Consider the following 13,251-nt stretch of genomic DNA (forward strand, 5'->3'; position numbering starts at 1 on the left):
CAGCATTCACCCAGTGCTCTAGGAAGAGAAAGCAGAAAAAGCACTTGTAGTCATGAGTAGGGCAGGTTGTGGAGCTGAGCATTATAAGCTGTAAATGTCACACTAGGCAAGAAGTTGGTCCTCTCAGCTGCTCCCCTGAGTGCCAAGTGTGTTTCCCTTCCCTTTGATTTAAGGCTAAACAAAGCTGCTCTGTGGAAACTTTTCACAGCATAGACCTACCAACTACCCACTCTTTTTTTTTTTTTTATTTCTTTACTTTTAGAACAGGCTACTCCCTAGGTATTTTATAGCACTCTATGACATAATATACAGACTGGGAGCAAAGCAAAACCAAAGTCATAGCAGTGGCTGCTTACACATATAATCTCACATTGCCTCTGTAATAATGAAACACACCAGCATCATAAGAGGCATCTGCATTGAGACCCTAAACCAAAGACCCTGATAATAACCAGAAAACCAAGTTTAACAGGACAGTAGAGCTGCCACCATGGTAACAGCTGAGCTTTCACTGTTCTCTACACAGGCTCTCTATGGCAGTGCCAGATCCAAGGGCAGGCCCAGGGGCTGAGGCTTCCAGGGGTGTTTTACCAGGCACTTAAATTCATAGAATTGCTCAGGCTGGAAAAGACCTTCAAGAACGTTGAGTCCAAACTTGTTCGAACCCTGTTACCTGACCTCTGATGACCCACCACTAAACCATGTCCCCAAACACCACATCCAGACCATTTTTAAGCACATTCAGAGATGGAGACTCAAGCACCTCCCTGGGGAGCCCGTTCTCTTTCTGCAAAGAAGTTTCTCCTCATATCCAACCTAAATCTCCCCTAGTGCAACTTGAAATCATTTCCCCCTCTTCTATCATCAGTCACGTGTGAGAAGAGGCCAACCCCCTACAACCTCCTTTCAGGTATTTGTAAGGAGTGATAAGGGCTCCCCTCAGCCTCCATTTCCCCAGACTAAACAGCCCCAACTCTCCCAGTGAGTCCTCACAGGGGATATTTTCCAAACTCTTCACCAGCTTTGCTGCCCTTCTTTGGACTTGCTCCAACACCTCAGTGTCCCTCTTGTACTGAGGTGCCCAACACTAAACACATTACTCGAGGTGGGGCCTCACCAGTGCCAAGTACAAGGGCAGGGTTCCTTCCCCAGTCCTGCTGGCCACACCATTTCTGATACAAGCCACAATGCTATTGGCCACGGGGCCACCTGGGCACATTGCTGGCTCACATACTGAGCAGGCAAGGGGAGAAAATGAGGCCTTAGAAGATTTAAGGGTGACTGCTGGGCAGAGAAAGAGGTGCTGGCTGGGCAAACGAGGGAAGCAGAGAGCAGGCTGGATGAAAAAAAACTCTCTCATGGCAACCATGCCCTCTCAGGGGGCCAGCACTACACCCCTTCCCCCAGCATTGTCCCCACTCCCTCCCCAGCACACCCATGCCCACACTTACCTGCAGCTTGGTGGATTTCTTACCCCTTCCTAGCACATTCCACTGAGCTCCAACCTGCCCTTCAGAACAACTACCACTACCTCCCCACCTCACAGGAGCTCCAGGGATAATATAGAGACCACGAGCCACAGGTGAGCACTGTGAACAATCAGCTGAATAATTGCAGACAGCTGGGAATGGGGCAGGTGTTAGGGCACAGCAAATGGAGGACAGGTGATTCCTCTCAGTGCCCTGGGCTGCAGGATCCTGCTGAGGGGAACGTGGCAGACATGGCCTCCAGCACAGCAATTGCCTGACCCCCCCCCCCCCTCAGATCTCAGTTAAATAATTTTTGCTTTGACTGTATTTAAGCAGAAGGGCTGCTATCAGCCATTAGATGAGACTTTTGACTCTCCCAACGCACAAAAAAGGGTCCATAAATATCAGCCATACAGTGAGACTTTTGACTCTCCCAGTATCTCTCCCAAAGCACCAAACAGACCCATAGATCTGCTTTTTGGAGCGAAAGAGTGCTATAGCAATATTGGGGTGAGAAAATCACCTTTTTCTGTAGTACTGTCCAACAGAAGAAGTGAGTCACAGAAAATTAATTTTAATTTAGAAGTATTTTACACTATGGATGAGTAGTAGGTAATATCATCCTCCACAGATGTTAAATATCCTTTAGTTAAAGGAGTCTCTGGGTTTTTTCTTTAATTAAAATGGATTTTATAAAGAGAAATTAAGTTCTTGGAGACATTATGGGAATTTATGGCACTCAGTGGCTAAATTAGTACTTGGAAATCAGCAGTTTCACAGGCTGAGTCTACATCACTTGGCATGTGTACAAAGATTGCACACATAAATACTGTGCAGTGCCAGCTGCCCGGCTCCTGCTCCCAGTGCTGCTTCTTCCAGAGCAGGGTGATGCTGGGTGCCTTTCTTAACTTTGCTTTGCTTCTCTTGTCTGCAAAGTAGAGATAATACTTCTCAGCTTTGCAGTGGTGCCAGGCTTGATTCATGAATGTTTTAAAGCGTTCTGTAATATCCATCCTGAAAGGTGTTTGAGAGCCATAAATTATTGCTTTAATATAGGTAATAGTTTTCATCTCATGAATGTTTTATAGCACTGCTCCAAATTCATGCCTGATATAACTCTAATAACTTGAGCAGAGTTAAACTAGGGATATATTTGGTTCAATATATGAGGCAGCAAAATGAAATTCAGACTGTGAGACCAAAGGCTTACCACGTGGCATCACATAGAGAATAATGCCAGAAACCTCTTCCACCACCTACTTAACTCCAGCAAAAGTGCTCATGGCACTCTTAAAGTGTTAAAGTTACACTGTTAAAGTCTGATTCTTCATGAAATGTCTGCTTCATCACAGGCATTATTTTTTTCTAACGTGTTCTATTGCTATACATAGATAGTTTGCATTTATTGAGAATTAGTGGGCTTGATCACCTATTTGCTGTCTATTTTGACTCATACTTCAGCTGAAAGCAGATTATTTTTCACAGAAACAATCCTCTTAATAAAACACTTCTACAGCTTCCAGTCCTTAGCCATGGGAGCACAGTACACAGGACTGAGAGGGATCCTCTCTTCCACAGTGCATTTCTCAAAGTCAGTCACATCATAAACAGCCATGTAGAAAGCTTGTCAAAAGCACTTTAAAATTGGTAGGCCTTTTTTACCCCTCTCTTTGTTGTCATGCCAGTCTTTCTCTACAGCTGAAATAACTCTCTTTCTAACCCCTCTCCCTTTAGATACACAGAAGAATAAGTAAATTCCTACTCAGTCTTCATGGTTTTAGCTTAAGCAAGTCAAACTCTTTTATCCTCCCTATAAAATGTGTTTTTTATTCTTCTGATCACTTGGGTGGCCCCCCTCTGGTGAATTTAGTGGATATGTTTACAAAGTAAAAGAACCAGAGAAGAGGAACTTCCTTGTTTTCTAATTAAACAGAATTGCAGCAAATGTAGCAGAACAAGACATAACTTAGTAAAAATTAAATCTGGTTGTTTGCTGGCAAAATTTTTTAGGAAGAAGTGGATGTTACCATCAGTCTCTCAGTTTGATGACAGAATTTTATGAAGGGACTTTGGTCAGTACACTGCTGGTATCAGACTAATGAAAGGGCTGAGCAGGTCTTCATTATATAAACAACATAATAAAGAAATTTCCAGGGATGTGACAACCATCTTTGAAAAGAAATTTTTTTTGCCAGACATCTCCTACTTCAGACTTTAGGTGAACCTTGGAGAAATTCAGATCTTTGTTGATTCTAGTCTCCTTCCCCTCCACAACTCTGATTCTATGATTGTTCTAATTACTGAAAAACAGTGAATCTAAGATCTTCTGCTGTAATAACTTCAGAGGCAATCCTCCTACAGGAGAAACTAAATGCCAGTAAACAATGTCCTGGTTTGTGCCAGGACAAAAAAATACCAGGTGAGAACAAATAAATATTTTTTGCCAGCTTTAGTCCATGTTAGCATCCTAAATGTAAAATTTCAACTATATCTGAGAGAAAATTTTGGAAATTCAACAATGCAAAATGAGTAAGAACAGAACAGAGAGAAGGAGAGCAGAGAGGATAAAAGTAAAGCTGGAATAGCTCCAGATGAAAGTAAAAGAAGGGAAACATCTTTTCACATTATTAAAGATAAGGTAAATGAAGCCCACATCATCAGACATCCCTCCAGCTCTGCTTAGGTCTTGATCCTCCAGTCAGAGATAGATTGCAGACAGGAGACTTTTCTGACATTGTTCTGCTGTTTTGTCTTTAATCCCCAATACCTGAAGCAGCCTGTAATATAGAGATTTCATTTAGGTAGCAGAAAACCGATGCATTCATGCAATTACAGTAAAAAAGGAAAACTGCTTATAAATAAAAACTGTATTATAAGTCTTTACACAGTCAAAACACATTCAAGAAGTTAATACATTCACCAGGCTCCATCCACTGTCATTCATATGTCTCCATATTGCAGAGAAGTGTTTTCTGTCTCAGCAGGTTATTGTTTAATGGGCTAATGCACATTTGCTAGATGAAATGGTACTGTGCAAGTTATGGGGGGAGGCATCTTACTGCTAAAAAACCCAACTATTTCCAAATACTAAAAAAGCCCTGCTTAGTGTCCTGGTGAAAGAGAAGGCCAACTTGACCCATTGATTTGAAAGGAGATACATCAGGCATTGTATACTTTAGCCCTATAAGCAATAGTATGCAGTAACTGCTATTGAAAAATCACCTTGCTGCTTTATCTTTGTGCAATTTGTAAAACTGTAATATAATTTTTTCCGCAAAAAACCCTAATTTTTTATTTATTTATTTAATGTCCAGAGCTATTTGTACATCTTCTAATTGCAATCTCATAGTGCCACAATCAAAAATAAAGTGCATGACATTGTGAAAATATGTTTTATTTCTTTATATTCTGCATCCCAACAACATTCTGTGACCCTGGGTTTTTTTGTTACTAGCTGGTCAATGAACAACAGGAAAGCAGACCCCTTCTGAGCCCCTCCATTGATGACTTTCTCTGTGAAACTAAACCGGTAGCTGTTGCAAGGCCTGTAACATCAAATACTGCAGGTAAACAAAATTCTTTACTATCCCTCCATAGAGGGAAATAATTTCAGTTTCACCTTAATTATAGCACATTTTTTACAAGTGATTTCTTGATTTGTTTATACTTGCACAAACTTAAAAGCTGATATTAAATTATGACTGTGTGATCTGTCAGTGGAAAAGACTTTTTTCACTACATTTGAGGTTAAATCTCATGTATGAGGTTAAATCAGATGTATTCTAGAAGATTTCTGGGGCTGAATTAAAGGGGACTTGTTGAAGTTCAACAAGTACAGATCAGTTTGACCAGTTATCAATCTTTGTTTTCACAAAATTTCAACTATGGGTAAGCTACATTTAGTCCAGTTTTAACCAAGCCCATCCCTTACTCTAGAAAGATTTTTTTAATAAAAATGTGAATGATATAACAGGAAAAGGCAAGAGATATCAAAACACATTATCCAGGCTGATTAGTGAAAGGATCTAACACATTTCTGTGCTTCTTTTGAATTAGTATCTTGTCCTTTAGAAGTGTTTTTAGAAATTGGTCTCCTCCTGTTCAGTATTTGTACAAAGGTAATCAGTGCAGCTGAGCAGATCCAGTGAGACACAAGAAAATCAGCATAGCACTACTATGTTCTATTGCAGTCTCATAAAATTATTGGCTTGTTAGAAGAAATTTAATTAAAATCTATATATGCATATTATTAAAATGAATAAATGAAAGCTGAGTGCTTTTCATCACATCTAATTAATCTGTTTAAAGCAAAATGCAAGTTCTAATAACAAAAAATGGATTATTTAATTAATAAAAAATTATAAATAATATTTTTGCCTTTTATAGATAGCTAAATATATTATAGGAATTAATAAAAATATTTGTGGTTGTTGTAGAAAAATATCTGTAGATCCTACAGAATATCTATCAGATTTAGAGGGGTTAATTAGATTTAAGAAAAAAAATATCTTACTCTATGAAGACTGATGAAATTCACTGATCTACCAAGAACACAGATGAAGTATTGCAAAGGATAACACAAATTGTTCTGTCAAAATCTGTAAATTACAATAAAGAGGCAGGTTTTCTATCTGTTACATGCTAAGGATTTTTGAATGTTACTCTAAGCAACTTGAAGAACTCAGACCTAAATCTGCTTTTACTACTGCTATATATAAAAATATGTATATATAAATAGGAGCAGAATTTTTTATTATAGTGAACATTTTTCCCCCAACAGGCAACCAGCAACAGCAGTGGAAACCATTACTAAACATACCACTTTTCCTTTATGTCCCAAGCTACCCGAGAAGCTGTCTACTCTTCAGCTTTTTCCTTAGTGGCAATTGGAACAACAGTAAAGCCCTAAGCAGCTGTTAGCAACACTTGATGAATCATAAGATTAAACCATATCTAATTTAAAAGCTCAATTGTACAGGGAAACCTCACAACACAGGAAAATCTATGGAGTAAGAAAACAGCCTTAAGACCTAAGCTGTCTTTAAGATTTTCAGAAGAAAAGCCTTGCATGGAAATCAAGCTTTTTAAAACTGCATCCAGCTAAGCACTTGAAATCAAATTTGAATCCACTGGTCATCATCTTTAGCCAGGAAATATACACCTAGCCTAGACAAATGCAAATACATTAGTAATTTTTTTTCCAATTAAAAAAAATGGTAAAAAGTGAGCTATTTGAATTAAAACCACATTGAATTTTAACATTTTGTCTCTAAGTATTATCAGCAGGTCTGGATCTCTTGGATCTTAGTGAACCTGTCTCACAAACCCAAAACAAAGCAAAGAAATCAGAGAATCCATCAAGAAGTGAAGGCTTAAAAGCTTCAACCCACAGAAAGAAGACAGACAACTCTGACCTTATCAGTGTGGACACTGAACAGAAAGTCCAGACTGTCAGAGTTTCAGACAAGTCCTCACTAGATTTAGGTAAGAGTGTAGCTATTTTATCAGTGCTACATAGCCTTGCTTAGCACAAGTTTCTCCTTGCTACTATCACAAAATAATGAGCAACACGAGGATCTTTCTTGCACTAACTACTTGAAGCACTTTGTCGCTGTAAACACATTCTGCTTTTGCTTTTGCATTCATAAATCTTAAGTTGTCTCTAAATGTGCAAATAAAGCTTTGGATTCTTTCAAAAAAAAGAATTCATCAGTGTGAGTAAGATGGTATAAAAATTTATAGGGGTACCATGAGAAACTGGTAAAGGACACAAATCAGAGGCAAACCTTACAGAAAGTCCTTTTCAGAACATAACGTTTGTAAATCCTGTTTTATCTATGCATGCAAGAGAAGAAACCATCCAGTCTTGACAGAAGAGCTATATTTGTACAGATTGAAGAAAAAGGTGCCAAACACAACTCAGTATCCTGCCAGGCATGATCTATAGATGAGGCTTGGAAAAGGTGAATTTAATTTAGTTCCATCCAAACTAAATTACTTGCACAGCAACGGAGAAATTTGCAAGGTAAATGTAATTTATATAAGGTAGCAAATTTCCCATTTATCAGCACAGCAGTTCTTTTAGAGAACTTTATCTTTAAATAGGAGCTGAACATCTGCAAAGTCTGACATACAACTGAATAGTATCTGTTGCCTACCTAGTGATTTTTAAATGGTAGGCACTAAAATGAGTTTAATATTTACAATTTTAGCAACAATTAGGAGATTAAAAGCATCCAAAACTATAAAATATTTAGTATAATTTTATTAACAGGTCTGGATTACATACAAATCACCAATTTAAGTCAAGTCACTGATATTCTGATTACAAATGCTAATAGAGTTAGAAAAATGTTTTGAATTTTCTAATATTTTCACAGTATATCAGCTAGGAATTTCTGTGTCTTGGACCTTAACTAAAATATAGTCCATGGTGGAACCATTTTCTCTAGAACTAAATTTGACAGAGGAGATAAAATTTCCTGCACTAGTTTCTTCAAAAGCTTTGTATTTTTTTATTTTCCAGTTGATATTCAGACACAGCTTGAGAAATGGGATGATGTCAGTTTTCCTGGAGACAGGAACAGCAAGGTCCTCCCTTCTTCAGAAAGAACCTCATCATCATCTAGAGCTCCATCAAAAGAGCTTTTATGGTACAGCTTTTTGCTCTCCTTACAAAAAATATTTCCAGTCCATCTCTTTTTAATTCACGGAAATGCTGACTTGCTGAAAATCCTATTATTAAATCTGTTATGATTACATCAAATGAGTTCAAGCAGCCATTTTGGATAATGTATCATAAGCAAGGACAGTTTAAAATGACATTTTGCCAGCAATTTTAGTGCTGTGAAAAGTAGCAGGTGCACTTACTGAATAAGTGGTGGTGAGAATCCTACAGAGGCATGCAGTGACCCAAAACCAACTACAAACGTGTTAGTAAAATGCATAAAAAAGGACACTTGGCAGTGATTTGACAGTCAGTGGATGTCCAGTTTATTTTGAGTTTTGCTACCAAGAAAGCAGAATTTCTCTGGATAACTGGAAGAGCCAAGATAAAATATCCAAACCAAGTAAAGCCTCTTTCGTGCAGTTCAAGTAAATTTCAAGTGATATAAATGAAGCAAGAATTGGACTTTGCCTTTGGGATCAGTTCAGGTAGATTAATTCTGCTGCCACCTTGATTTTTAAGCAACACTCATTTACTACATTATGCATGACCACAATTAGCATTTTCATATGCTAGAAACAGCTTTCTGACCAAATGGTGCTTATCCTAGATCTTTACCTGCACTTTAAGTGTCTGTTTCATTAACTTGGAGCCTTACACAAGTTTTGCTCAGTTAACTTGGTTTTAGTCTCTAGGGTTTCATTTTCTAAGAAAAAAGAATATTAGAATATTGTGGCACAAAAAGGCACAAGGTGAAGTCTTGTAACTTGTTGGTTGATTTTTTAGCAGTGACTACAGGTACAGTCTTGTGTCATTTCCTGGCCTCATTTTGCCTGGCTATGAAAGCAAAATCTTCAATATATTAGTTTCATGCCAGCATATACCCAAGGCTCTCTGCTGGGTGAATTGGAATATATCCTGGCAAATCAGGCCTGACCTGTTGTTTTAACTATTGTCTGCATGCAACTGAGAAGTGTAAGAGTGAACACCGAGAAGGGTCTGGCTACCTCTGGCAACTATAAGTTACACTATTCAGTTAAAAGAAATAAGCTCATAAATCAGTATGTACTTAAAAACTTGAAAGATACTATGAAAGGCACTATGCACTAGAGTGCAGTGATCAGCATGTATATGCATCATTTCTAGGTCCACAGAAAACAGGTCACAGTCTGAGCTGGCTAACGTCGTTGTCAAGAGTGCCTTGGACTCTGATTCTACGTCAGAATTAGAACTTGGATCTGCAACACAGGTAAGAGAGAGAAACTGTCCCACTGCCTCACTGTTTGGTTCTGAAAGAACTATTTAGGGGATATTTTCGGAATCATCAGTTAAAAGATTCATACAGACAGATCTTCAGAAAGCTTCCAAATTAATATTTTATGTAAATAACATAACAATATTAGCATCTCCTACATTCAGAGATGGGCACTGCAGTGAACTCTGAGCTTCCTTTACAGAAATGCTTCAAAATATACTTTTCAGCATCATATTTTTTCCCTTCCTCCAGTTCAAAAATTCAGATTTCTAATGGTTCCTTCTCCCTGTGATACATCTGTTCTCAAGGTCTCTTGGTCAGGAATCCCCAGAACTGGGAAACAGCTCAGGAATACAGGGAGGAACCAAATCACTAGACCAGAGGTTGTTGGCAGTTTATCTCCACAAGTGGGAGAGCAGCGTGGTCAAAGGACTTTTCCCTGATGGAAAAGGAACACTAACACAGAGAGCTCTGAGCTGAAAGTTTGTGAATTTGCCCAATTCCACTGACAAGACTGGGTAGAACTTTGTACAAACAATTACTGAGAATTGTATGTTTTTAACTATTTCTGTATCCATAAATACATACAAACGTACACATATATGCACTGACATAAATCAGGTTGCTTTTATACCTTCTTTCTTGCTTCTTATTTTTTAAGTGAAAGATTTCAGTGTCTGCCAATGCCACTGTCAGGGGGAAGAGAGAACTGTTTGGTGGATTAACTTTAGCTGAAAATTATTTTCTCCTCTCCCAAAGCTTCGAAACCTTTCTGTCAGATGGAAAATCTGGAAATTAATAGAAAATAATAGCCTCACTTGAAAATGGAAAAAGGAGACATTAAAATGCCAAAGGTCTTTCCTAAGGTTATGTAGCAGTTTTTGCAGAAAATGGAAAAAAAAAAACCAGTTATCAGGATTAATTTCTGAGTGTTGTTTAGGAAGAAGTCTCCTTGGTTCCCTGACATCTCTAAATTACAGAGCTTTTTTTGTTTGTTTGTTTGTTTTTTCCCTTGGAAGGCCTGGCACCTTTTGTAATGCATGATATCTTTTCTTGCTGTGCAGTAGATTTATATATCTTAGTAATGGGAAAGGGCTATTGCATAATATAATCCACTTGAGAGGGACAGTGTGTTTTCAAGTGCCTTGCCCAGCTTATCTTTAAGTACCTCTAACCCCTTTTTAGGAGGCTGTTCTTCAGGTTAATAGATCTAAATGCCAGGAAGTTTGTGCTCAGGCTAGATGTAAATCAAGAAGACAGTCAAGAATCTAAGTGCTTTCTGTAAAACTAATAACAAATTTAGTATATAACATGTCTACTTGCTCTGGCCTATTTTCTAGTTATTGGCCACTAGAATAACTGTGGAGACAAAAATCCCCATTTTTAATTCATTATAAGTTCAGTCAGTTGCAGTTCCATAATATTTTTTGAAATGACTGGTATTTCAAAATTACAATGTGAAGTTGAATCTGTCAATTGAAAAAGAAGCAGAGCATAAAATTATTATCTGTCATTCTGGCATACTTCAAGTTTTGTTTTGGTTTATTATGAACTACTTTTTTCAAACTCGTGATCCATTCAAGTCATAAAATGTTGTTAAACTGGTAATTAGCAGTGCAAGAGTAATAACCTGAAGTGAGATTTTGTTCTCGTTGTAGGTAGTTTTCTTAGAAATGGAGAGTTTTCATTCACTGCCTGCTTCATCCTGCTTATGTGAGGACTGTCAAAACACTTTTGATGTTCCCAACAAACAGGCTCATCTGTCTTGACTGGGTTCTTCAACTTCTTGTAAAAGAAATCACATTAGAGCTTTTATCAAAGCATATGTTTTCCATACTTTGTCCCCTATAGATTTTGTCTATCTCATTTAAGGTTAATCTTTGCATGTGCAACAGATTCTGCCATACCCTGAAGATTTCACCTTGTCAAACTTGATGCAGATTTCCATCAGCAATTTCTCAGACAATCACCTTCATCATTCATCTTTAATGTTAGGTTTAGTTCCTCAAAGTGAAATACTGGAGTAGCTAGGTCATATTTTCATCAAAATCATGCAATCTTCTTAAGAAAATCCTGTGTTTACCAGCAATCATGCCAATAAAAAAAAAATCACTAAGGCAGGCTTTGAAATACTAAGGAAGAAATATTTGGGGGGGCTGGAAGGGGCAGTAGTGTGGTGGCTTTTGTTGGATATGGCCCTCAGTGTTGCTTCTCAGGATTCCACTCACATCATCCATTACCTACTGCTAACATTTCAACTGCATTGGCCCAAACTATCTTTAATTTATTTTATCTGCCATTCTGGAAAGTTACTCTTTATGTTTTATTAGTACTGACTTATCCTACAGTGTTTAGGCTTTTTAAATGGTTTTTTTTTTTTCTTGCAATTACAAACTGCATAGGGTGATAATAATAATAATAATAAAAAAAAACCAAACAAACCTACAGTACTACTCAGTCTGAACACCAGGATTTACAGTATTCTCCTTGACCTAAGGAAATTGCAGTCACTGGAAACAAAAGATTAAAAAGTGGAAGTAATCAAATGTCTTGCAAGAGCCAACTTGTAAATAATGCAAAGGCCAGGAACAGTAATGTCTATCAACATAAAACAGTTTTATGTCAAGAAAAGCAAACTTAATTCCTTGGTCATATTACAGATCTGGTTGATAAACATTGCTGTGCAATACTCTACAAGATATTTGAATTAGCATACTAGATTCTGCTTTTAAAATTAGCACCATCCAGTGTGAATAAAGCAGCTGTTAAACAGATTAAAACTGGCTAACTTAAGTTCTCAAGGACAGTAGTTAATTACTAGGAATTGTAATCACATGGGAGTCCTGTGGTTCCATAAAGAAACAATGATATTCAGTATTACTGATCTGAAGATAAATATATAAGCCATTCCTAATAAAATTTGCATATAATGCAACAGTGGAATGAAAAAAAGTGCAACCAGAAGAGTCATAAAATTGAGCTGGTGACAAGACATCTGTAGAAATATGTATTCCAATACAGCTGTCTGGAAAATCATGCATTTCAGCACAAGACCCCCAAGATTGATTTACAACACTGTGCTGGAAGGCAATTTGAAAAGAAATCTGTGGCTCAGAGTGTATGAGAATCTCAACATGAGTGCTCCCTGTGCAGTGCTGTAGTAAAAAGAGCAAGTAGAAGTTGGCAAGATTGGTGGGAAGCAGGAGATCACCTGATTTCTGTAGAGGAACAGCAAGATGGGTACAGCAATATGGGGTTCACTGTGGTTGACTGTATGGCTATTAAAAAGGTAAAGCTATAAGGAAAATAGAAGGGGAGAAGCACAAAAAAGAACAAAATCCTTCATAATGAGAGAATTTAAGATGTCAATCTCTTCATGTCATTTAAAAGACAATGAAAACTGATTAAAGTAATCAATATCTTTCTACAGAGAAAAGAGGCACTGAAAAGTACTTTTCACTTCTGGAAAAAGAGTAAGAGGTGATAGTGGGAAACAGAAGTTAAAATTAAGATAAACAAGGAAGACAATAAAACAAATATGCTAAGAAAGTGATAAGATTAAAGTCTCTTCATAACTTTAAATTAAAGCAGTTTTCTCAAAGATATATTTTCTCAAATATATATATTCCAGATAACCTCAATGTATTCTCTATGAAATATCAGTTTTATCCTGCAGACACCAAGTGACAAATATCATCATGTGATATACAGACAAACAGCTGATTTAAACCTGTTGTCTCTTCAGTCCTAAATTCTATTAATCAGTAGTATAACTGGTTTTTGTGTAAGACTGAGTTTTGCTATGTTTTCAATGACAATCTCACATTTTTTCCTGAACTCACCCAAGAAAACAAATATTT

The 13,251-nt window shown here is 37.4% G+C and overlaps 1 protein-coding gene across 1 annotated transcript in view; it reads left to right on the forward strand.

Annotated features, from left to right (window-relative positions):
* Positions 1 to 13,251, forward strand: part of PEX5L (peroxisomal biogenesis factor 5 like) — a 30,460-nt gene that overhangs the window by 7,440 nt on the left and 9,769 nt on the right. The window contains exons 3-6 of the mRNA XM_030456358.1: positions 4,924 to 5,035; positions 6,744 to 6,953; positions 7,996 to 8,122; positions 9,283 to 9,385. Coding sequence (XP_030312218.1) covers positions 4,924 to 5,035; positions 6,744 to 6,953; positions 7,996 to 8,122; positions 9,283 to 9,385 — 552 coding nt within the window. The remainder of the gene's footprint in view (positions 1 to 4,923; positions 5,036 to 6,743; positions 6,954 to 7,995; positions 8,123 to 9,282; positions 9,386 to 13,251) is intronic.

This window comes from Calypte anna, chromosome 9 (genome assembly GCF_003957555.1).
Source record: "Calypte anna isolate BGI_N300 chromosome 9, bCalAnn1_v1.p, whole genome shotgun sequence".
NCBI lineage: Eukaryota > Metazoa > Chordata > Aves > Apodiformes > Trochilidae > Calypte > Calypte anna.